We start from the raw sequence: 22414 nt of genomic DNA, 5'->3' as shown, positions 1-22414 counted from the left end.
ATGGAAGTCCTACAACTACGGAATTAAAAAAAAAAATGCAGCTACATCCAGACCGGTAGGAGGGGTGGCGCGAGGGGTGGCGGTGGCGGCGCAGCGGCGCGACGGGCTGGTCCCACACCCAAGTGTGGCGGATAAAAATCAGGAGGCTCCCGCGGCTGGGAAGGTCCTTCCTGAGGACTGAGGGGTCCCGGTCCCACACCAGGTGCCCCGCTCAGGGTTCCAGTGCCAGGAAGAGAATCCCCATAACTTCTGGCTGGAAAAACCAACAGAAACTGAGGCTCAGGGAAGCTGACCTGGCTGGAGCCACAGGCAGCTCCCTAAAGGGCCCGCGCACGGACTTATCGGACTCTCTCCCTCTAAGCTCGGAGGGGAGGCAGCTCGAGGGGCACCAGAGACATACAGGGAAGAACTGAGCTGTTTGGCACTGGAGCGAGGGCTGGAGAGGGGGCTTTCTCAGGGACAAACGTGCTGTAAGAGGCCTTTGTTCCTTTGGTGAGCCCTTCCCTGGGGCAGCAGACAGTCGCCATATCTGGGACTCCAGCAACCTGGCTCACACTGGTAGCCCCGCCCTGCTGACTCCCTGAGGCCCTGCCCCGCCCCGCCCCACACAACTTTCAAGCCCACCCAAGCTGTTGCTACTTGCTTAACCATAGGATTGGCCTGTCTTGGATCCTGCTTCAGGTTTTTCCTAAATTCTTTCAAACGAGCAGCATCGGGTCTCAGCGAGCCCCATACCTCTCATTAAGTAATACACAGAAACAAACACAGGGAGGCAGCCAAAATTAGGATGCAAAGAAACAGGTCCCAAATGAAAGAACAGAACAAAACCCCAAGAAAAGAACTAAGCAAAATGGAGATAAGCAACCTAACAGATGCTGAGTTCAAAATACTGCTTATAAGGATGCTCAATGAACTCAGTGAGGGCCTCAAGAGCATAAAAAAGTACCAGTCAGAAATGATCGCTGCACAGTTAGAAACGAAGGAGGCTTTAACTGAAATAAAGAATAATTTATATAGCTTCAATAATAGAGTACGTAAATCCAAGGAGCAAACCATCGATTTGGAATATAAGGAAGCAAAAAACGCCCAACCAGAACAGCAAAAAGAAAAAAGAATCCAAAAAAATGAGGATAGTGTAAGGAGCCTCTGGGACAACTTCAAGCGTGCCAACATTCGCATCTTGGGGGTGCCCGAAGGAGAAGAGAGAGAACAAGAAATCGAAAACCTGTTTGAAACAATAATGGCAGAAAACTTTCCTAACTTGGTGAAGGAAACAGACATACAAGTCCAGGAAGCACAGAGAGTCCCAAACAAGATGAACCCCAAGAGGCCCACACCAAGACACATCATCATCAAAATGCAAAAGGTTCAAGACAAAGAGAGAATCCTAAAAGCAGCAAGAGAAAGGCAGCTAGTTACCTACAAGGGAGTTCCCATTAGGCTGTCAGCTGATTTCTCAAAAGAAACTTTGCAGGCCAGAAGGGAGTGGCAAGAAATATTCAGAGTGATGAAAACCAAGAACCTACAACCAAAATTACTATATCCTGCAAAGCTGTCATTTAGAATCGATGGACATATAAAAACTTTCCCAGACAAGAAAAAGTTAAAGGAGTTCATCACTACCAAACCGTTATTATATGAAATGATGAAGGGTCTTTTTAAAGAAAAAGATAAAATGTATGAACAAACAAAATGGCAATGAATACATATCTATCAACAATGGAATCTACAAACAAAATGAACAGGAAGAACAGGAACATTCTCATAGATACAGAGAACATTTTGTTGGTTGCCAGTTGGGAAAGGGGTTGGGGGAATGGATGAAAAAGGTGAAGGGATTAAGAAGTACAAATTCATTGCTAGACTGACAAACCTCAAAGGGAAAGGGGTTGGGGGAGTGGGAAGAAATAAACCAAAGAACTTATATGCATAACCAATGGACACGGACAATAGTTTGGGAAAAGGTGGGAGGGGGGTGGGAGGGGGGAGGAGGGTGTCAATGGGGGAAAAATGTGGAACATCTGTAATACATTTTACATCCAACAATAAAGATGTGGGAAAAAATAAAATAAAATAAATAAATAAAAAATAATAAAGGTATTTATCCCCCTTGAACTTCGTTACTATATAAGCTTTTGTATGTTATTGTGGTTGCTAAAGTTCATTTAAATGGACTTTTTGCCAGGTGCATTTGAAATGGGTGTCAATACTTCAGAGAGGGAAAATCAATGTTATTGCTCTAGAGGCTGGTGACTGGTCAGAAAGCCTATGGGGAAACAGTAGAGACTTTGGAGGATCAGTGCAGATGAGCTGCATTTGCTATAAAAAATTTATGACAATCAGGCTCATGCTGAGGCACCGTGTCTTTGGTTGGAATGCAGGAACCCTTTGGATCTGCTAGTCTTGCATTCACCATGGCACCAAACCTTTCATCTGCTCTAACCTGAGACATCAGAACATCTGGGTGATCTGTACAATCTGGCACTTAGGGAACCCACTAGAGTTGTAAGTCTTCGTCCAGCCAGAGACTCTGGGCTCAAGTGCTCGCCAGTCCATTTCTGACACAGGGTAGAAAATGCTACAGTAAAAGGGACAAGGGACATCCCTTTATAAGTGGAGAACTAGTTATGTAAATCTATGAAATTAAGAGTAGTTTGACTGCAAAGCAATGACTGATTAAAATTTTTTTAAAAATGGAAGGATTTTAATTACAAAGGGACATTCAAATTAAAATAAATGATAACAATGTTTGAGTGAATGTAAAAATAACAGAAAATTTACTGAAAGTATCACATACAACAAAATAACACAGTATTAGGAAACCAGCAAAATCACCAAGTGCCTAGCAGGTTAAAATCATGTGCAGCATTAATAATACTGAAATAATAATACTAAATATACACTTAAGTCTAAAGAAAAGTGAAACCTGGAAATGGAGACTAGAAGACACTTACAAAAAGGAGACATAGTCCCAGATGGCTTAACTGGTAACTTCTACCAAACATTTAACAAAATCAGCCCTGGCTGGCTTGGCTTAGTGGTTAGAGTGTCAGCCCACGGAACAAAGAGTTGCAGGTTCGATTTCAGTCAAGGGCACATACCTCAGTTGCAGTTTGGCCCCAGCCCTGGTCGGGGTCACATGGGAGGCAACCAATAAAACACATCAATGCCACCCCCCCCCCCCCCACACACACACACTCTTTCTAAAGATAAATGGAAAAATATCCTCAGGTGAGGATTTAAAAAAAATAAATTAATACCAATTCTTCACAAATTCTTTAAAAAACAGAAGAGGAAACATTTCCCAACTCATTCTATAAAGCCAGGATTACCATAATATCGAAACCAGACAAACTACATCCCAAGAAAAGAACTGTAGACCAATCTTCCTTATGAATATATAAATGCAAATATCCTCAACAAAGTACTAGCAACTGGCCCTGGCAGGTGGCTCAGTTGGTTGGAGCATCGTTCCATGCACCAAAAGGTTGCAGGTTCTATTTCTGGTCAGGGCACATACCTTGGTTGCGGGTTTGGTCCCCTATCAGGGTGTTAGTGGGAGGTAACCAATCAATGTTTCTCTCTTACATCAACGTTTCTCTCTCTCGTTCTCTAAAAATCAATGAAAACATATCCTTCAAATGAGGATTAAAAAAAACAAAACACTAGCAATCCAAATCTAGCAATATATAAAAGGATTATATATAATGACCGAATACGATTTATCCCAGAGATGCAAGGTTGGTTTAATATCAGATAATCAATTATTATAATAAATCATACCAATAGAATAAAGGGGAAAAATTACATGATAATCTCAATAGATGCAGAAAAGCACTGTACAGAATCATAATGGCTTCATGATATGAACATTCAACAACTAGGGATAAAAAGCAACTTCTTCATAACGTCATACTTAATGGTGAAAGACTGAAAGCTTCTCCTCTGAGATCAGGAGCAAGACGAGAATTTCTTCTCTTGCCACTTCTGTTCAATAGAAGGTTCTAGCCAAGGAACTTAGGCAAGAAAATGAGATAAAAGACATCCATATTGGGAAGGAGGAGTAAATTTATCTATTTGCTGATGATATATTCTTATTCATAGAATATCCTAAGGAATACACACACACATACACATACACACAAACCAAACTATTAGAGTCAATCATAAATTCTGCAAGGTTTCAGGAAATGGGCTCAATATACAAAAATAAAATATATTGCTATATTTTAATTACAAAGGAACGTTGAAAGTAATTACACATACTATATGTGTATATATATATATTATATGTATGCACTATATATACAAAAAGTCTAAAATAAAAATTAAGAAAACAATGTCGCTTACAAACTTATAATAATATCAAAAAGAATAAAATATTTAGGAATAAAGTTAACAAAGAAATACAAAACATATGCTCTGAAAACTGCAAAACATTGTTGAAAGTAATTCAAGAAGATCTACATAAATGGGTAGGCATTATATGGACCAGAAAAGGTATTATTATTAAAATGACAATACTTTCAAAATTGATCTACAGCTATAAAGCAATCCCTTCTGAAATCACACCTGGCTTCTCTGCAGAAATTGACAAGCTGATGTCAGAATTCATGTGGAAATTCAAAAGGCCCAGGAGACTCACACTTCCTAACTCCAAAATTTACTACAAAGCTACAGTATTCAAGACAGTGTGTTACTGGCATGAGAATAGAGAAAATAGTCTAGACTTGAGAGTTCAAAAACCTCACATTTATTGTCAGTTGATTTTGGGCAAGGGTGCCAAGACAACCCAATGGGAAAAGAATAGTCTTTGCAACAAATGGTGCTGGGACAACTGGACAGCCACATGCAAAAGAATGAAACTGGACCCTACCTTACACCATAAGCAAAACTTATCAGAAGATGAATCAAAGACCTAAATATAAGAGCTAAAACTATATAACAACTAGAAGAAAGCCTTAGGGGTAAATCTCTGTGATCTTGGACTAGGCGAGTTTTTTAGATATAATACCAAAAGCACAAGCAGCCAAATAAAAAATGAATAGAATGGGTATCATCAAAATCCAGAACCTTTGTGCTTCAAATGATACCATCAAGAAAGTAAAAGAGCCACCCACAAAATGGGAGAAAAAATTTCAAATCATACATTGGATTAGGGATTTACATCCAGAATATATAAAGAAATCTGATAATTCAATAGTACAATACAAGTAACTCAATTTAAAAATGGACAAATTATCTGGATAAATAGTTTCCTAAATAAGATAAACAAATGGCCAATAGACACATGAAAAGATGCTCACTATCATTAGACACGAGGAAAATATAAATCAAAATCACAGTAAGAGACCACTTCACAACCAATAGGAATGACTATAATGATAATATGAAGAAAACGAAGCCTTAATATGTTGTTGGTGGGAATGTAAAATTGTGCAATGAATTTGGAAAACTGTTTTGTGGTTCCTCAAAAGGTTAAACATAAGGTTACTGATGACCCAGCAGTTTGACTCCTAGAGAAATAAAAACATATGTCCAGACAAAAACTTGGATACAAATGTTCAAAGCAGCACTATTCATAATAGCCAGAAAGTGTAAGCCACCCAAATATCCATCAATAGATGGATGGATACATAAAATATGCATATCCTTATAATGGAATATTACTGGCCAATATAAAGAAATGCTATGCTACAACATAGATACATCTTGAAAACATTATTCTAAGTGAAAAAAGCCAGTCACAAAGAACCACGAATTGTACAGTCCCATTTTTATGAAATGTACAGACTAGGCAAATAAATACAGAAATAAAGTAGGTTACTGGTTGCCTAGAGCTGGGTGGGGTTAGAGGGTAGTTAAGGAGAAGTGGAAAGTGACCAATAATGGGTAATGAGGTTTCCTTCTGCAGTGATAGAAATGTTCCAAAATTTATTGTGGTGATGGTTGATCAATTTTATGAAAACACTAAAATCATTAAATTGTATACCTTAAGTGGGTAAATTGTAGAGTATATGAGTTATATTTCAATAAAGGTATTATAAGGAGATGTAGGTACAAGTGCCAATAATGTTGGTTACTGAAAAAAATTATAAAAAGAAAATTTTCAAAGACAGCTCCACACTTCCCTTCAACCTAGTCTGAGGGACTCAGTCCCACCCTCTCCAGCGAACTAATTGCAAATATACGACTAGTGCTAAGTGTGTGGGTAATTATAACATCTAACAGGTACTTCAGCCAACACAATGGGTCTGTTATTTAGGTCAATTTGACCCTAGACCCTTTCAAGATGAAAAGGATGAGAACTTGTAGTCTGCTAGGGCTACATTTAAGAGAGATAGTATCAAGGCCAAAACATTTTTGGAACAAATGGTGGACAGAGAGAATGACAACCTGCAGCACGTAAAATAAGAGAATAAGCCTTAAGGATTGATGGGTTTGTTTTAGAGACAAATTCAGGAAGAACTATTTTACATACCTAGTAACAAATTTATGAAATGTATAGTGTCCGAGACATGGCAAAAGATGAAAGGTAGTAAAACAGGTTCAAATGGCTGATGGACCCTTTATGTAATTAGAGATCTAGGGGTTAAGTCTGATATCAAGAAGGATAAGAATACTTTCCACAACTCAGAATTCGTGATGGAATGGATGACCTGAAATGGTACATCTTACGCATCTGTTTTGCACTAATATCTGTGTTAACCATATTCCTTTAATGTTCCTTTATTGTATGACTGACATCTTGATTAACAACCTTCCAGATTACCATATGCAAAGTGAAGGAAATGACCAATAAAAAGCAAACTTGAAGCTGCTGATTTGAGAGGGTGATGACTCAAGTGTCCCAGAAATGGACAGCTGAGGACCCAGAACTCTGAGCATGACAATGGTGATTCCAGTTCATCCAAAGAGCCAAGTAGAAAACTTCTAATGCAAGTTGAAATCAGTGAGGGGGTAGAGATTTTAAATATGTCCACATACCCTTGAATAGTAACTTTTTTCATGATTACCTACCCTATCCTCCAAAGTAAATATTAAAATTTACCCTACTGTCAGAATCCATTGTAGGGAAAACATATGATACAATGGGAAGCATTAGCCCATGAAAACAAGCCCTCTTGTTATTTTGGACCAGAGTATAAAGTCCAGAGTATCTCAAAGATGAGAGGAGGTAATAGGGGTTCCCAGGCCATTCTGCTCAAAAGGATACACAAATTTCCTGATCAACAAAGGGGGCATGAATCCAAACCTCTGAGATTGCTTCTTATCAAAGGGGACCTGAGCAACTCTCATATTTTTGCATTTTACAACCCTAGTTAAATGTAGAAACACCACTAGACTGCCAGACCTCAAAGGATGACAAGATGAAAGTTGTCATCATTAATTAACATTAAATAGCATTTTAGATGCGATACTCTATTTTAGGGACAGTCTATATCAACACCTATAATAGACCCACACTTGTTTTTCTGTGATTCTTTTAAAATATAATGAACAAATACATACACGATTAACAATGAACAAATTTTTCTGTAGAGAGTCTCGACATCCAGTGATCTTCTTGGAGCGCACATTCTTCTTCCACACATTAAAAGCCTTCCATTTCCGGAAAAGTGAAAATATGGGAATCTTAGTGAGTTCTCTGTGATATATGTATTCCTGTTCCCATCGATCAAGTTCAATATATTCGATATCACCATTATAAATGTGTGTTACTGCCCTTTGGCTAATAGTGTAATAGTCATTTTTATTGATGTTATCGTAATTTACAACTCTGTGAACAAATAAAAATTAGGGCAAGTGAATAAAGTATTCAATGCAAAATTAAGTAATTACATTACTTTTTTTTTTGTTGTAAAGAGATAAAACATTTCTGGGAAACAAATATACTTAAACGCTTTTTAAAACTGACAAACTACTTTTAGATTGAATAAATTACTCAGGAAAAGGATGGGGGCTGCTTTTTAACAACAGTTGGTTTCACAACCTTGGAGATATAGTTCGTAATTTCAGCTACATGATTTAAAACAAAGTCAATTACAGATTTTCACATAAGAACCCTACATGAAAGCTACCTGGAAGTAAGTTTTATTTATAATTAACTCTTTATGAACTATTGAATAATAATGTAAAAAAGTACTACCGGCTGGTGTGGCTCAGTGGTTGAACACTGACCCATGCAATAAGAGGTCACTGGTTAGATTCCTGGTCATGGCACGTGCCCAGGTTGTGGGCCAAATCCCCAGTGGGGGGTATGCAAGGGGCGGCCAATCAATGTTCTCTCTTATGGAGGTTTCTATCTCTCCCTTCCTTTCCCTTCCTGTCTCTCTAAAATCAATAAAAAAAAAATGTTTTTAAAGTTTTACACTACCCAATATTGACAATGAGAAAGATCAAAGCAAGAAAATATGAATTAGATAAGCTTAGAATCAAGACCCAGATTAAGCTTTAAAAAAGTCCAATTTATCACATAACAAAATAATTATTGAGAAATTGTTTTTTCAAGATATCCCTCTTTTAACTCATCAAGAGCATGCTTCAACCTTATAATTGCAGGAAAAAGATCAAATAAAGAAGGAAAGCAAGAATGGCATAAAAAGGGTGCAGAGATCGGTGAAGGAAACAAAGTAACAGGACTGGAAAAGGCCAGTTCTCCAAAACTTCTTAAAAGAAGAACTTGCCGCCCTGGCCAGTTTGGTTCAGTGGTTAGAGCATCAGCCTGCGGTCTAGAGAGATCCAGGTTCGGTTCCCACTAAGGGCATGTACCTCGGTTGCAGTTTGTCCCTGACCCTGGTTGGTTGTGCGGGTGGCAGCCACTTGATGTGTCCCTTTTATGTCGATGTTTCTCTCTCTCTCTCTCTCTCTCTCTCTCCCCCCCACTCTATCTGAACAAAAAAATGGAAAAATGTCCTTGGGTGAGGATAAAAAAAGAACTTGCCTATAGGCACAAATATATTTTCTCTAATTTTAGCTTTAACATTGAAATGTTGACTGCAACTTCAGTATTTAATAGAACAGACATGAAATATATTATGATATAGCAAGTTATTAAAATATATTTAGAAATTTAGGAAAATAAAATTTATGAATATTCGGTAGTAGTTTAGAACAATAATATAAAGTTTAAGTGAAACACAAAATCCCAATTGTTACTATGTTAAAGCTATGCAAAAATTATATATACCAACAAAGATTAGACGGGAATACTCCAGTGAAAATCAACTGTTTCCCATGTCTATGTTCTTTGCTAGTCCTTAGCTCTGCATTCTGAACCTAAAGTTCACGGCCCTTTAGTACAGCCGTCATCATCTGTGAAATCCCTGAAATTGTTGTATGTAAACATATTTATGTACATATATATGATACGTTTTTAAGGAATTAGAACAAAATCGTCATATACCTTGAGTCTGTTAATCAAAACACTAAGAACCATTGGCATAAATCATTTTTAATTTAACAAAACTAAGTAAGAAAATATTTTTTAAAAAAAATTAGGCCGTACCAAACCAGATGAAAGCAAACCCAAGCCAAGCACACAAGGGAAGCTGGCGGTGATGTGGAGAGGGGAGGGGGCCTTGGCGGCCGCTCTCCTGCGTTGGGGCTGTAGTGGAAAAACGTCAGCCTGTTCAGCTTTTATCTGATTCCACGTCTGCCTGGGCGTTCTGACGAACTCACACAAGAAATGTCTGGGAGAGGACCAGGTGTTATGTGTTGCTTAAGGGATGTATGGGAAACATGAAATGTGTTTCCTTTTTTCTTTGGCAACAGCTGAAGATATAATTAGGATATTCATGAGAGGTGATTCTCTCCAAAATGTGAAATTTCAACTTGTCTCTTGAACTGTAACCAACTTCAGATATTTCATAACATTAGTCACCAAATCAACCTAAAATCAAGAACAAACAGTTCACCACAGCCCTCCTGCGTGTCTGGGAAATGTGATCTGTCTGGGTCCATTTGCTACTAAAGACCCTTCTAGAAGGTGGTGGGTGTGGCTCATGATGTTGGATATTAACTTATTGGTGCTTAGTGTCACTTAGAAATTCTTTTTATTTCTATTTTCCTACCCCTAAGCCTTTTCTTCCTCTACACATTTCAACTCTGCATAGAGCAAATACCAACACGGGTGAGTCCTTTTCAAAGACTGAATCACCAGTATCAAAATCATCCGGGGGGCTTATTAAGAATCTGGATTTTTGGCTCCAATTTAGAATCAGAATCTTTATGTAAGGGACTCAAGACTTTAACAAGATCTGTGGATGATTCTGAACCACTGAACTTTACTTGAAAACAAGCAGTAACAACAAAACCATGCGGACAAAGGGCGCTTTCTCTTGTGCCTTGAAAATAATCCGACTGTTCTGTTTTTCCTCTTGAGTGTCTCTCTCATGCTTTCTTCCAAAAGGAGGTGGAGAAGTTTCACCTCACTTTTTTTTTTTTTTAACCCTCCTTGCTATTCAATGTAGAACCAAGGAGTCCCCTGTCAAATTATTTTACTCTAGAACTTGACTCTGTCCATCTGAAATGAAACTTAGACTCCAGGGTTTCTATTCATTTCTGAAAGCACGTGTGTCTTATTTGAGAGAATCACATGGAGTGAGAAAATTGCACAGCCTTTGTGGTAGGTCATAAACTGTCCTGTTTCTGTTCATTTTAGATATAACTCAAAGTACACTTATTAGGGTTTTCTAAAAAATTATTTCTCCACCTGTCATTCCTTGATTTTCCAAGATAATACGATCTTAATGTGATTTGTTATTTGAAATAGCAGCCTTGTATGATATACCTGCAGTGACTGAAAGTGCTTCTGTTCCTCTTTGAACCAGTCTACCAAGACTAATATTGCAGAAACATGGTTTTTGTCCTGAGACCCTTCTGCTCAAGAACTCTGAATAGCTTCCTACTGCTAATATAATTAAATCCAAATTATTCTGCTAGGTGTTTGTGGCACTCTCCTCCTGTCTCATATTTTTCTTCTCTGTGCGCACAAATATCTAGTCAGGCTGCTTTCTTTATCATATCCATCGTAGGCTGTGTTTGAATGTACACATAGGCCTCTGTTCACCCTATTCTCTTCCCATCTCTTTCAAGTTTCCGATTTCTACAGCAAGAGAGTAATTCCTTACCTGCTTTAAGGTAGCGGGGTAAGTTAGATAAGCTCACGTGGCTCTGTGCAAATCTAACTTCTCTTATGATTTTCATTATTATATGATTTTGTTATGATTTCAACATACTTATTAGATGAAGGTAAGCAATCAAGTGCCTGGAATCAAATTAGCTATTTCCCGAGTTCTGCATTTATAAACCTCAATCTGCTTGATGATAGTCAATATGATGATTCAATATGAGCTTAGATCTAAACTAGAGAAGAAAAATGGCTTGTTTTGCTTCTGCTATAATTAACCAGAAACGATAAAATATCTGATAAGAAACTACTTTTTACCTTGAAAATTCAACAAAGGCATAGCTAAGAGGAAACTTTCAAGTTTCTTCAGTAAGAGAGTGCTCTAGGGCCAATGGTTCTCAATGTATGGGTCCTTGAAACAGCAGCACACGGCACTGCAAAGGCATAGGCTGTGCTCCAGACCTACTGAATCACAAGCTCTGGAGGTTTAACAGTCTATGTTTTTAACAGGTGCGTTAAGGCTTGCAGAACTGCTGCTCTAAGTCCATGGTGTGCAAAGCTGGTTGAATATTGGAATCATCGGGTGAGTTTTACAGAAATAATGTTGGTCAGGCTCCACCACAAATTAATGCTCTTGGAGGATGGCCTGGATAATTCTAATTAGCAACCAAGGCTCAGAACCCAGGCTCTAGGTTCTTCAAACTTTTGTATGAAATTAAATCATTACCTATTAAATTGTCATAGCCCCAGATAGAACAGGCTTAGAAACTACCTAAGAACCAACTTGATCATTTAAAAAGCAATATCGTCCAAGCCTAGTGTACATGTTTATACGGTCCCATCTGAGTCACATAATTATTTTTCATGAAATCTTAATCATAGCAGATATTCTCACAATAAAGATTTCCTTGGTTATGCAGGACAGAAACGTGTAATTAGCATTATTTAACTCATGGTTTCTTGATCTCAGTGCTATTGACATTTTGGGTCAGGTAATTCTTTGTTGTATGGGGCTGTCCTGTGCACTGCTGGCTGTTCAACAGGTATCTTCCCTTTGATAACAGTAGCACGATCCTCTCCAGTTATAACCAAAAATGTCTCCAGAAACTCCGAATGTCTCCTGGGGACACAATCCCCAGACTGAGAACGAGTTATTTAATTTAGTGTTTTTCAAATTTACATGGTCACAGAATAATTTTTTACCATCTACTTATTAATATCTCTTAGATCTAATGTTCCTGGAAATACACAATGAGAAGCACTGAGGAAGAGGAGCCGTTGTGTCCTCTTTCTTGGTTTTATATGGACCATAAAGATGCTTAGGTTTTTTTGGAGGGATACTCAGCCATACATCCTAACTTATCCATTAAATTCTAATATCTTTAAAATTGGCATTGCAGAAAATTATATCATAGAATTAAAGATGGGAATATCACATATAATTCTGAATTTAGTACCTGCAAATCATAAAACAATATCACATAGTAAAGTCCTTCATATATCTGTACTTCAATTTCCTCATCTTTCAAGTATAGAGAATGCCTTTCTTTTTTAGTAAATTTATTGGGGTGACCTTGGTTAATAAGCTTATATGTGTGTCAAGTGTATAATTCTATAATACATCATCTGTATATTACATTGTGTTCACCCCCAAAGTCTAGGCTCTTACTGTCACCATATATTTGACCCCCTTTACCCTCTACACCCTCTCCCCATCTCCCTTCCCCTCTGGTAACCACCATACTGTTGTCTATGTCTATGAGTTTTTTGTTTTGTTTTGTTTATTGTTTTCTGTTTTATAAACCACATATGAGTGAAATCACATGGTTCTTGTCTTTTTCTGTCTGACTTAATTCACTTAGCATGATATTCTTGAGATCCATCCATGTTGTTGCAAATGGCAATATTTCAACTTTTCTTATGGTTAAGTAATATTCCATTGTATATATATATCAAATCTTCAAAAAAAATTTTTTCTTTTTTGATTTTTAGAGCGAGGAGAAGTGAGAATGACAGACAGGTAGAAACATTGATGAGAGAGAACATCGACTGGCTTCCTCCTGCATGCCTCCCACTGGGAATCGGGCCCACAACCTGGGCATATGCCCTGACTAGGACTTGAACTGGCAACCTCTTGGTGCATGGGTCGATGCTCAACCACTGAGCCACACTGGCCAGGCGTATCAAATCTTCTTTATCCAATCATCTACTGGAGGACGCTTAGGTTGTTTGCAAGTCTTGGCACTATAAATAATGCTGCAATGAACATAGGGGTACATATATCATTAGGAATGAATATTTTCAAAATTTTCGAGCAGATACCCAGAAGAGGGATTGATGGGTCACATGGTAGCTATATTCTTCTTTTTGAGGAAACTCCATACTGAGGAACTTCCATAGTGGCTATACCAATTTACATTCCTGCCAACGAAGTATGAGGGTTCCTTTTTCTCCACATCCTCTTCAATACTTATTATTTCTTGTCTTGTTGATAATAGCCATGCTAACAGGTATGAGGTGGTATCTCACCGTGCTTTTAATTTGTATTTCCCTTATAGCTAGTGAAATAGAGCACCGTTTTACATATTTGTTGGACATTTGTATGTCTTCTTGGGGGAAATGTCTGTTAAGGACCTCTGCCCATCTTTTAATTGAATTGTTTTTGTTGTTGAGTTGTATGAGTTCTTTATATATTTTGAATATTAGCCCCTTATCAAAGGTGTTATTTGCAAATATCTTCTCCCATTCAGTTGGTTGTCTTTTTATTTTGATAATGGTTTCTTTGACTATGTAGAAGCTTTTTAAATTCCATGTAGTCTCATTCATGTATTTTTGCTTTTATTTCCCTTACCTTTTGTGTCAAATTCACAAGATCCTCCCTAAGACCAAGGTCCATAAGTTTGGTACATATGTTTTCTTCTATGCACTTTATTTTTCAGGTCTTATATTTAGGTGTTTGATCCATTTTGAGTTATTTTTGTAAATGGTGATAAGCAGCAGTCTAGACTCATTCCTTTGCATGTAGCTTTCCAATTTTTCCAGCACAATTTATTAAAGAAGGTTTCTTTTCTCCATTGTATGTTTTTGGCTTCTTTGTTGAAAATCATTTGCTCATGTATATGTGGGTTAATTTCTGGGCTGTCAGATCTGTTCCGTTGGTCTGTGTGTCTGTTTTTCTACCAATACCATGCTGTTTTGATTATTGTATCTTTGAAGTCAGGAAGTGTGATACCTCTGGCTTTGTTCTTTTTTCTCAAGATCGCTTTGACACTATAGGGTCTTTTGTGGTTCGATGAAAATTTGATGGTTTTTTTTTTTCTCTATTTCATTGAAAAATGTCATTGGGATTCTAAAAGGAATTGCATTAAATCTATATATTGCTTTGGGTAATATGGCTATTTTAATTATATTGATCTTCCAATCCATGAGCACAGAATGTCTTTCTATTTACTTGTATTTTCTTCAATTTCTTTTAATAATATCTTGTAGTTTTTTACGCCCTTTGTTAAGTCTATTCCTAGGTATTTCATTCTTTTTGCTAAAACTGCAAATGAAGTTTTTTTCTTTTTTAAAAATTTCATTGTTAGTACAAAGAAACACAATGGATTTTTGTATATTGATTGTTTTTTTAAATCCTGCAACTTGACTGTATTTGTTTATTGTTTCTAATCGTTCTTTGGTGACATCTTTGGAGTTTTCTATATAAAGAATCATGTCATCTGAAAAAGTGAAAATTTTACTTCTTCATTCCCAATTTGGATACCTTTTATTTCTTTCTCTTGCCATGCTTGCTTTGGCTAGAATTTCCAGTACTATGTTGAATAACAATTGCGAGAATAGGCATCCTTGTCTTTTTGCTGATCTTAGAGGAAAAGCTTTCAGTTTTTTATCATTAAGTATATTAGCTGAGGGTCTTGTCATATATGGCCTTTATTATGTTGAGGTACTTTCTTTCTATGCCCATTTTATTGAGAGTTTTAATCAGAAATAGACATTATAGTTTGCCAAATGCTTTTCTGCAACCTCCCCCCCCCCCACCACCACCCTTTTATTTTCCTCCTCAGAACAAAACTCTTCCAAACATTTCCCTTCAGGGGTTCTAAATAGTACTATTATCTAGCAGATAGTAACATCTGTAGGTTCATCAACATGCAATAAAACTCTGTGTAATAAGCCTTTAATAATGTCCTGTACTGTGGTAATCTTTGTCATTTAACATGCTGATCTAGTGGTATCATTGATTTTCTTTGCTTTCCTGGTTCCAAATAGAATAGTGAAGTGACAGTGTGTGTGTTTTGGGGGGGAGTGAGAGTGGGGTTGAGGGGGCCAACGGGGAAAAAGGGGGGACATCTGTAATACTTTCAAAAATAAAGATAAATTTAAAAAATCTACACAGGCTAGTAAAATTGCAATTCTGCAATAACACATCATTCTGACATATTAATAGAGTATTCTTGCATTCCAACTTCATGATTAAATAATATAAAAACAATTTGGTTTCATATTTTGTTCTGGCACATCCTTAAAAAGTTCAAACCCTTTTCTGGGTATGGTAGGTGTCTTTTGGTAAGGTGCTGATATAGCTTGCTTGGCACTACTGATTCATTTGATAACATTTCCGTACAAATGAGATATTTAGGCCAAAAGACAAGAATATTATGATGGTTCACAAGTCCGAGTTTGAGAGAATTTTAATTATATTGCCTACTTTCTAAATCTTTTTATCACTGTGTTTATCTTATAAATTATTTTATTTTATTTCTGGGTATATTTTTCCATAGGTGCCTCAATACTAGTATGACATATCTTTGTTTTGTTTTGTTTATTATGCTAGGCTGAGAAATTATGGAAAATGCTTCCATGGCTTCCCTACTTTTGGGGAGTGGTGAAGACATTCTTTATTATTATTATTATTATTGCTCCTCCTCACCCAAGGATACTTTTTCCCCCCATTTATCTTCAGAGTGGGAGGGAGTGAAGGAGGGGGAGAAAGAGAGAGAAACATCGATGAGAGAGAGACACACATCAACTGCTTGCCCTCCGCATGATCTCAACCAAGGCCGGGGATGGAACCACAACTGAGGTACATGCCCTTGACCAGAATGAAACCCGTGACTCACTGGTCCGTGGGCCGACGCTCTAACCACTGATCAAACCAGCCAGGGCTGAAGACATTCTTTGAGAGCAAACTCCCAGTCTCGTGTGGGTCTCATAAACACCACTAAGTTTCATCTTGACAGGCAGTGGAGCATAGGAATTAAGAGCACAGCTTCAGAAGCCAGACTACCATTTACTTATTGTACTTATTGTATAATCTGGATCAAGTTACTTAACCGTTTTGTGCCTCATCTGTAAATACAGATAGTAATTGTATCTCACAGAATTATTGTGAGGATTAAATGACTGACTGTATATAAATACTTTGCCTAGAATGTAAACACCAATAAATCATCATCCTTTATGACATGTAAAATGTTGTGATTTGCTTTGGTGTCCTCTTACAAAGTGGGTATAAAACCCACTGTCACGCCAACAGCCTTCTGCTATACCATGTGGCTGGCCCTCAACTATAATCACTTGTTCAAGGTCTAAGTCCTAAAAAAATAGAATTATTTTGTCTTGACCTATCTTATTCTCTGTTCTTGATACTGTTTGCGATCTCCCTAGTCCCCGATCCTCTGCCTAGTTTCTCCTTACTTGCTCCAGACCTGACCAGAGTCACCATTATGCTCCCTTGTTGGGCAAAATAATCTTCAGCATGTAGTTGTATATTTACCAGGCTGATATTCCAACATCTTTAGACAGCTCCTTGAAGCTTATTCTTGACAAAATTGTTATGTCCAACACATGCTAAATTAATTCTTTAGAATAAACTTGATAAATGGAACTATTTTCTCACTAGTGCTCATTAGTCTAGAAATACAATTTCTCAATTAGACAAAAGCAGATTCCAGTCTCATTTCCAATACCTCAGAGATATTGCAGGTTTCAGACTAATGCAATAAAATGAATATTGCAATAATGGGAGTCATACAAATTTTTTGGTTTCTCACTGCTTGGAAAAGTTAAATTTATACTTTACTGCAGTCTGTTAAGTGTGCAATGGCATTTTTTACATCAAAGGGCTTTTGATTCAATTATATGTTAATTCTCCCATCTTAAAAAAAACACAAGTTATTTCTCTCATCTTAAAAAAAAACCTCACTCTGACCCCAATTTTCCTTTCACCTACCATCCCAGTTCTTTTTTATCTTTGGCATCTGAAAATACATATATCCAAACCAAAACCCTCTTCTTCTCTGATAACTCTATTCCATCCAATTTTTTGTGTTTCAGTTAATAGCAACTCTACCCTTTCTCTTGCTCAGGCAAATGGATCATTAAAGTCATCCTGGCCCCGGCTAGTGTATCTCAGTGGCTGAGCATCGACCCATGCACCAAGAGGTCACCGGTTCAATTCCTGGTCAGGGCACATGCCCAGGTTGTGGGCCCGATCCCTAGTGGGGGGCATGCAGGAGGCGGCCAATTGATGTTCTTTCTCATCGATGTTTCTATCTCTCTCTCCCTCTCTCTTCTCTCTCTCTAAAATCAATAAAGAAAAAAAAAAAAAGTCATCTTGGACTCTTCTCTGGTTGTCTACGTTGCATACATACAATTCATAAAAACATCCTGTTGGGCCCAGCCAGAGTGGCTCAGTTGGTTGAGTGTCATCCTGTGCACCAAAAGTTTGTGGGTTGTATTCCAGGTCAGGTCACATGCCTGCGTTTTATGTTTGATCTTGGCCAGGGCACTTACAGAAGGCAACCGATAGATGTTCCTCTCTCTTTCACTCTCTCTCTCTCCTTTCCTCTCTCTAAGCATGTCCTTGGGTGAGGATTAAAAAACAGACAAAAATCCTGTTGGCTTGACCTTCCAAATAGTTCCAGAATTCAACCTACTTCTCACCAATTCCACCACTACCACCCAGTTCATTTCTCACCTGAATAATTATAGCCGTTCTCATTGGTCTTCCCATTTCAACTCTTGCTCCTCAAAAGTCTATATTCTCTACATAGCAGCCAAAGTGGTCCTTTTCAAAATGTTATTCAGATCTTAACACTTCTCTGCTTCACACCTTTCCATGGTTCCCCATTTTTCTCAGAGTAAAAGCGAAGGTCCTGACAATGGCCACAAGGCCCTGTGTGATCTGTCACTCGACTGTAGTCACACCAGCCTCTTCTTCACTTCTTGGATGTCAGGTATATGCCCTACCTTGGGATGTTCGCATTCATTTTCCTGCTATCTGGAATGTTCTTCTTCCCTCTCTGACTACCACATAATTCACCCCTTCTCCTTCAAGTCCTTGCTCGAATGCCAGCCTCTCAGTGAGGCCCATCCTGACCACCCTGGCTAATTCATAACCTCTTCCCCAGAACTCCCCACCCCCTTTGCTCTACTCTGTTTTTTCTATAATACTTATCACCTCCTAGCATTCCATAGAATTTACTCATTATCATATTTATTATTGTCTCCCTCAGCTAAAATGTAAGCTTCAAGAGGGCAGCAATTTCAATCAGGATGGTTCACTAATATATCTCTAGCACTTAGAATAGTTCCTGCTATAGAGTGGGTAACTCAATAGGTATTATTTTCCTGAATAACTGGATTTTCATAAGCATGAATGTTCTCTACAAATTATTTCTTACTTCTGTTGAGCTCTTCTGGATTTACAATAAATATATCATTTTAATTTAAATGTTCTTCTTTCCCATTTCTACCCAGTAGGAGGGCAGTCCTCAGTGTTACCTGACTCAATGACACTAGTCTAGGGAGAACAAGAAAGAGAATTCCTAGATGGTTCTTTTATCTTTCAATACAGCAGAGAATGAGGAAGGTAGTTCAAAGAATTTGGTGGCAAAGCTAAACTATTATCACATTCGAGGAAAGATCATTTCAACAACTGCTGTAAGCTAAAATGATGTCTATTACAAATAATGCATCATCTACTTTTCATGCATTGCCATTTTCTTTTCTCTGTAATCATAAAATAGAAAAATATGTGTGTAATACTGATTAAAATAGATGGCATTACATAATATAAACATGAGAAACAAAACAGTGCTTCATAAATAATGTCTATAAACAAAGGAAAAATAAGTAACATTGTTGTGGTTAAGATTTATTTCTCTTTGGATGATAACCAAAATTAGATTTTCTCATGTTTATCATTAATAATCAATTACGGGTAACATTTGCAATATCATGTGTAATTTTTAATGTTAATACATGCTTCATGAAAGAGCACTTACTTCAGATTATATGTATCATATTCAATGGAAGACCTTGGCACTGCAGGAATCATGTAAAGAAATCCAAGATGTTCATTTTCACGTATTATTTGGACGATTTGCAAGGGATCGCTAATGTTGGCTTCAACAACATCTTCCCAGCTGTGGAAATCAGGGAAAATGTTCTTCGTCTGAGTTGGGGAAGTCTTCCTGTGGAGACCACGCCTTCCAATAGGTGGCAGTTTAGAAGGAGAGGGAAAGAATACCTCAGCAGAGGGCTGATGGATCTAAATAAAGCCAAAAAGGTGAAGGGGTTAAGCAAAATATAAATAAAGTCATAGACACAGAAAAAAAGAGTATTTGCAAAAAAAAAAAAAAAAGCTATGAAAAAGTGACAAAATATTAACCTCAAGGAACAAATACTGCCTGAGCTGTTCAAGGCAAGCATTTTGGAACTGAACATTTTCAAACAATTGTTAGGCACTGATATTCCTTCTCAGTATTCCCTATCCAGATATCCCTTCCCTTCCCACCAAGCAGTCCAGCATCAGCTCCCATTGCCTGTTCCTCTCCTGTAACTCAGTGTTTATTACATCAAAATACTACCAGTTCTCTGGTGTTCATGGGAGCCCACCACCCGCCTTGCTCAGAGGCTCTCCATTGACCCTCACCGTGGCCTCTCCCCTCAACTTCCTCACCTTGTTCTTACTACCTGATGCTTTAAATTTTTTTTTTCTTTATTGATTTTAGAAAGAGAGGAAGGGAGAAGGAGGGGGAAATAGAAACATCGATGAGAGAGAACATCGATTGGCCGCCTCCTGCATGCCCCCCACTGGGGATTGGGCCCACAGCTTTGACTACCTGATGCTTTTAAATAAGTGAAATCTTACGGTTGTAATCATAACTCATAATAAACTAAAGTTTTTTTGTGAATGTGAGGGGTAGTTACATTGAGTATTAGAAATCATTACGTAATAGTCTTGGAAAGGTATACTTTTTTTTTTTAATCCTCACCTGAGGATATTTTCTTAAATATCTTAAGATAGAGTAGGAGGGGGGAGAGACTGGGGGAGAGAAAGAGAAACCAATGTGGACACATTGACTGGTTGCCTCCCGTACGACCCCGACTAGGGCCGGGGACAAACCGCAACTGAGGTACATGCCCTTGGCTGGAATCAAACTCGTGACTCTTAGGTCCGTGGGCTGATGCTCCACCGCTGAGCCAAATTGGCCAGGGCAAGTATACATGTTTTTAACTTGTAATTGACGGTTCTGGAGGCCAGGGCTTCTCGATTTCAACGTGCATGTGAATTACCTGCGTGTCCCGTTAAAGTGCCGTTTCTGTCAGTCTTGGATAAAGCCTAAGGTTCTGCATCTCTAACCTGCTCCCAAGAGATGGGGATGCTGCTGGCTCATGAACCACAGCTGGAGTATCAAGGCCAAGTCCGCACCATGTTCACACACTGGAGCTTTGCTCTTTACCCTGAGTTCCACAGTCTGCACTCTCCGTGGCACCCACATGCCTTTGTTCCTCCTCAACGAACTTTGGGGCAGCGTCACCTACATCCTCTCCTCCTACAGACTAGGTTGACAACCACATTTGAGGAAATGTGACACTTGATTCCAAAAGTCACCACCTTGTCTCTCTGACAGTACAGACATAATTGGCTTTAAAAGACTCACTATCGCAGATCTGCTTTGCTGAATAATCGATTTAAATACATAAATGATCTTTTTATTGCCTGTTGGCATAGCTAATAGAGGCTGTCATTTCTACAAGAGACTTATTATCATAAGCTCTGTGGAACAACTTCCCCAGAAAGTTTACATTCACAGGGATCATTATTCTCCATCTTTAATTAAATGCACCATTCTGAGAGCAATTCTGCAAAGCTCAGAGCTGAAGGAAATACATCTTTGAAGTCAAAAGACAAAAACTTCTTTCGCTTATTGGCCAGGGATAGCAGCAACCGGAGCGGTTTTCTTATGTAAAAGGATAGACAAAACCAATACCCAGAATCAGAGAAAACAGTGCCTTGTTCCAATGTTTCCAAAACGGCTATAGTCAACTTTAATATTTTTTTATGAGACTACACTATTAATATTTTAACAAAAATGCATTTATTTTCTTATTTCCTTTGAAAACTTACTGCATTCTAAGTGAAAGATTTCTTCAACAGTAGCCCTATACATTTTTGTCTGAGTACAGTTTCTAATTACAGGCATAGCTCAGAGATATTGTGGGTTCAGTTCCAGACTACCATAATTAAGTATTGTGACAAAGCAAACTATAATCTTTTTGCTGGTGAAGGGTCTCACCTTCCACTTGTAAAAAAAAAAAAAAAAAAAAAGCAACGTCTGTGAAGCACAATAAAGCAAAGGGCAATAAATCAAGGTATGCCTATATATAACTCAGTAGGAAGATGTGATGCAATTTAAGTAGTCACATAAATTCAGATTTTTCAGGGGTGGGGGATAGAATAAAGAAAGCATTTATTCCTAAAGTGCAGAAAATCCTCTGTGATGGATGCTTAGTCCAATTTGATAAGTTAATCATTCTTAATTAGCAAAGCCTCCAACTTTCCTCCTCCCTCCCTCCCTTTCCCCCCCCTCTCTCCCTCCTTTCCTTCCTTCCTTCCTCCCTCCTTCTCCTCTTCCCTCTCTCCCTTCCTCCCCTCCTATCTCTTAGGAAATCCTTGTTGTTGCATTTCCATTCTAAACTCATTCTGAGAAATCAATGCCCCCAAATGACTCTCTCCTCAGAATAAATGCCCTACTTATTTTATATGGCATATCTCCTTTCTTCCACATTTTCCTTCAACCTCTAACTCTACACTTGATTCTTCACTTAGTTACAGCAACAACCAAGTATAACGCACACCTAACATTCCTTTCCAGCTTCCTCCCTTCATCCCACTACCCACACAATTTCTCTCCTCCTCCTTCTTCTTTTTATTATTATTATTATTTTTAATTTAATTGTTCTTACAGATGTTTCTCCTTTTTTACCCCATTG

The 22414-nt window shown here is 38.0% G+C and overlaps 1 protein-coding gene across 1 annotated transcript in view; it reads right to left on the bottom strand.

Moving 5' to 3' along the window:
* Positions 1–22414, bottom strand: part of DNAH6 (dynein axonemal heavy chain 6) — a 237689-nt gene that overhangs the window by 192353 nt on the left and 22922 nt on the right. Inside the window, exons 4-5 of the mRNA XM_036262769.1 lie at positions 19420–19685; positions 7513–7780 (exon numbers count right to left, since the gene is read on the bottom strand). Of these exons, the coding sequence (XP_036118662.1) occupies positions 7513–7780; positions 19420–19685 (534 nt within the window). The remainder of the gene's footprint in view (positions 1–7512; positions 7781–19419; positions 19686–22414) is intronic.

This window comes from Molossus molossus, unplaced genomic scaffold, assembly GCF_014108415.1.
Source record: "Molossus molossus isolate mMolMol1 unplaced genomic scaffold, mMolMol1.p scaffold_m16_p_15, whole genome shotgun sequence".
NCBI lineage: Eukaryota > Metazoa > Chordata > Mammalia > Chiroptera > Molossidae > Molossus > Molossus molossus.
The sequence above is the reverse complement of the archived record's forward strand: the minus strand, read 5'-3'. Positions and strand labels throughout refer to the sequence as shown.